At 36.3% G+C, this 4295-nt stretch overlaps 1 protein-coding gene across 1 annotated transcript; it reads right to left on the bottom strand.

Moving 5' to 3' along the window:
- Positions 1–1376: 1376 nt before the first annotated feature.
- On the bottom strand, positions 1377–3511 carry LOC107554207 (FERM domain-containing protein 4B-like). Its single transcript, XM_016236646.1, has 4 exons — positions 3413–3511; positions 3078–3151; positions 1592–1657; positions 1377–1475 (listed from the first exon to the last, which is right to left on the bottom strand). Exons 1-4 carry the CDS (start codon positions 3429–3431, stop codon positions 1377–1379), a joined length of 258 nt encoding a protein of 85 aa, XP_016092132.1. The 5' UTR covers positions 3432–3511.
- Between the last annotated feature and the right edge of the window lie 784 nt (positions 3512–4295).

Below are 4295 nucleotides of genomic sequence, written 5' to 3'. Positions count from 1 at the left end.
GCTGAAGCTGGTGATTATGGTAAGGGGCGTTACATTTCCGACGAGTGCTTGCGGTGTTCGGCCAATCACAATGCACAGGGTCAGCTGGCCAATCAGAGCAGACTGCGCTTGTCGGAAGGAGGGGCTTTGTAGAAAACGAAGCGTTTGAGAGAGGCGGGGCATAGAGGACCTACAATAATGTACAGTATTTGAAAAATAATAGGTTGTTTGAACATTAAAGCATGTCAACATATTCTGTTACACCAAATACACAACATAATGATCTTTAAAAAAGCATCATATGACCCCAAAGCATCATATGACCCCTTTAATAGTTTTTTTTTTTTTTTTACATAGTACCTTGACAATACCATGTTTTTCCATATGTACAATAGTGACACTGTATATATTTAAGTAAAAACCATACTATATTATAGTACCACAACATTATATTTTCTAAGGGAAATGATACATATGCAATCTCCATTACATCATAGTGATGAACAGAGGTATTTAACAAAAACTTATTTTTAACATTGACATTTTTATGTGTTTTAAATGGAAGCTTGTTTCTGCAACTGAAAATTTTTTATAAAAGTTAATTGCGACTTTTTCTCTCACAATTCTGACGTTTCTCAGAATTGCGAGATATAAACTTGCAATTGTAAGAAAATGGTATTTTTTCCCCCTGAGAATTGGATTTAATTTGCAATTGCAAGTTTATATCTCACAATCCTGAGAAAAGAAGTCCGAGTTGTGAGATGTAAACTCGCAATTGCGAGATAAATGGTCAGAATTGTGAGATAAAAAGTTGCAATTACCTTTTTAATTTTTTATGCAGTGGTGGAAACCAGCTTCCATTATTTTAAGTGTTGTTCAGGGACTTTGAAAAACACTTTGTCTTCAATGAATCAACAAATCAATGAATGGCTTCGATGAAGCAGTGAATCAATTTCCAGAACTGGCTCATTCAAATAAACCATCTGAACTGACTACGACATTCTACCTTATGAATCTTACCTTAAAGGGATAGTTCACCCAATAATGAAAAATTCTGTCATCATTTGCTCACCCTCATGTAATTTCAAACCTTTCATTCAGCTTCGAAACGCAAATGAAGATAATTTTAATGAAATCTAAGATATTTCTGTCCTTCCATTGAAAGAGCATTCCACCAAAAGTGTGATGCTTCAACAAGTACATATAGACATCATACCAGTTATCCATAAGAATCGAACAGTGATTATTAATGACGGAATTTTCACTTATGGGTGAACTATGCCTTTAAATTCAGGTTTGCAATGTTCTTTCATCCTTTATGTTTTCAGAAACTAGATTTTTACAAATGTTCCATGGGAATGAGGAACCTCTATAGACAACATCATTAAAAGAGGTACTCACGTGTCATCCATATAAGTGAACCCAAAGTATTCCTTCTCTTTCAGGTTAAAATGGGATGAGACCAAATCCAAGAGTTCTCGGGACAACAGCTTTGGCTGCGAGAGAAAATCCATTAATCAATATAATGTGAGGCAGTGAGGTTTATTGAGGTCCATTACCCTTGAGTGGGAGGATAGACTAGAACTGGGATCAGAACTGTGAAGCATTCTACCTGAACCAAGAGCTCCAGCTTCCTGTCGTCCAGGAGCTGCACCTGGCAGAGTCGTCCCTCGGTCATCTGTGGACACAGGGATGACATCAGATGATTGACAGTGCACTAGCTCCACCTCCTCACTCACTACAGCGGCCAGCTGAACACTAACTTTACATATAGGTTTAAAATTCATGGTGTACAATGTCTTCTTTCAGTTGGTACACACGGTTAAGCAGCGTTGGGGAAAGTTACTTTTAAAAGTAATGCATTACAATATTGCATTACTCCCTAAAAAAGTAACTAATTACGTTACTTAGTTACTTTTTATGGAAAGTAATGCGTTATATTACTTTTGCGTTACTTTGGCGTTACTTTTTAAATATAAGCAGGGCTTGATTGTTTTTAATATAAGAAGTTCTATTTATAGCAAATATAAAAGCCCTTTCACACCAAAGAGTGTAATGAATAAACCTCAGGCTGAAGCAAAAGTAAATTCACGTTTGTACAGTAGAACGGAGGAGAAGAATGTTCAACACTCTTCAGCAATTAAAAAAAATGAAGCACAATTGTTAGTTTATCTGAAGTCATTTTTGCTTATTAGTATGGTTGAATTAGATCATCAAATATGGAGATAGAATTGTTGCTTAATTCTCATTTTATTTATTTGTGAATTTAATTCATGTTTGTGAAACTTTAAGATTTATTTGTGGATCTCATTCTATTTATTTGTGGATCATAATCTATTTATTTGGAATTAAGCAACAATTATATCTCCATAATCAAAGGTCAGCAGCAAAGACATTGGTTAATAGAATGGGATTAGATACATTTGTGTTATTTAACATTTAATTATTGCAGGTTTGCGTCATATTCTGAGTTTGCATTTCACTGTTTTAATTCATTTTGATGAATACTAAATCTGTTTTTTGTGAGTGGGATGAATTAATGCACATTCACATTTAGTCTAGAACTACAGTAACATGTTCACACAGCGCCTCTGTACTCCCGATTTCTCTCAACATGGGGACCGGAGAGCTGTCAGTCAATACATGGGAAAACAACGTAACTGCCGTTACTTTTTTGAAAAAGTAACTCAAATATTTTCTTGTAAATTAAAAAAGTAATGCGTTACTTTACTAGTTACTTGAAAAAAGTAATCTGATTATGTAACTCGCGTTACTTGTAATGAGTTACCCCCAACACTGTGGTTAAGTATACAGACAGAAATATTTCACCACCACAGTATATAATAACTGTCATCTATAGCAGAGTTATGAGTCACAAGGCATCTCTCAGCAACAGTCAAGACAATCCAGAACGGATCTGTTATGGCAGCATATTGACAAGGTTCTTTGGCAGATTGAATAAATTTCACTTCAGCGTTAGTGTTAGACATTGTTATTTTTATTTTCAAATTCAAATAATTAAAAAAAAAAGAAACTATCCTATTTTATTATTACGTTTGGAATTTATAAGGCCAATTCACACTGGAGAAGTGACGTACTGTAATCTGGTGACCATCGACGTTGGTCTGCATCTGTCGGTGAAGTGAATTGGCCAGTACACTCAAAATTTTATCTGTGCCACATATTACATGTGAAACAAACAACCAATCAACCAAAATAATACAACGCAACCAGCCAATCAAACATATAAACAAACAAACAAACAACCAGCCAATCAACCAGATAACCAACCAACCAACCAACCAAAAAATAAAAAAACAAAAAGCCAACCAACCAAACAACTAGTCAACCAACAAACCAAACAAACAGCCAATCAACCATTGAAACAACCAACTAACTAAATAAACAAACAAACAACCAGCTAACAACCAACCATAAAAACAACCAGTCATTTAACCAGTCAATGTCAGGATCCTGCCCTGACAGTGTTGTCTGTCCTGTCTTTGTTTAATGTGTCTTTGTTTATGTTGTGCCTGAGCACATGGCTGTGTCTTTGTTTATGTTGTGCCTGAGCACATGGCTGTGTCTTTGTTTGTGTTGGCCATGTGCTCGTCTTGTCCTGCCTTCCCATTTTTAATCACGCCCCCTTGTTTAGTCCTTGTTTGCCCAATTGTGTTCACCTGATCCTCGTGTGCTGCTCCCTTTATATTGTGCTCATTTCCCTCTGGTCTTTGCTGGTTTGTTTTGTGTGTGCATTCTCTTTGCTAGTGTCTTTAGGCTTGTTAGAGCTTGCTATTCTGTATATTGCAGCCAGTCTAGTTTTACTCTTGTTCATTAATTTGTTCCTGTGTTTAGTCAATTGTCTCATTACAGTCTTTGTGGTTTGGTTCTTTATTGAAATTTGAACCTTTTGATTTTTGTAGTTTTATTGTCTTTCTAGTTTTCAGTGAGGTTGCGGTCTTATCTTTATTTTGTTTGTAGCTGTAGTTTTATTAGCTTTTTTCCCCCCTTTTTGTTATTCTTGTTTTCATAAGTCTCGGTTAATTATTTCAAGAATTTATTACTTTAACCTTTCAGTTTTATTTTCTTTATCTTCCATAGTCATTGTTTTGCAAGTTCTTTTGATCGGTATTTCTTTTGTCTCCACTGTTGCCTTGTCCTTGTGTCTTGTCGAGTTGGTTCCTGCCCTGCTTCCCGAGTCCTCCCGGGTCGCTGAGTCTTCTGACCGCCCTGAGCCGTCTCAAAGGGCGCTTACGAGGCAAGCATGTACTGGTACGCACGGACAATACAGCGGCCGTTGCGTACATCGGAGCTTC

This window comes from Sinocyclocheilus grahami, unplaced genomic scaffold (assembly GCF_001515645.1).
Source record: "Sinocyclocheilus grahami isolate Dianchi unplaced genomic scaffold, SAMN03320097.WGS_v1.1 scaffold494.1, whole genome shotgun sequence".
NCBI classification, from domain to species: domain Eukaryota; kingdom Metazoa; phylum Chordata; class Actinopteri; order Cypriniformes; family Cyprinidae; genus Sinocyclocheilus; species Sinocyclocheilus grahami.
Note: the sequence above shows the minus strand (reverse complement) of the source record. Positions and strands in the feature narration are given on the sequence as shown.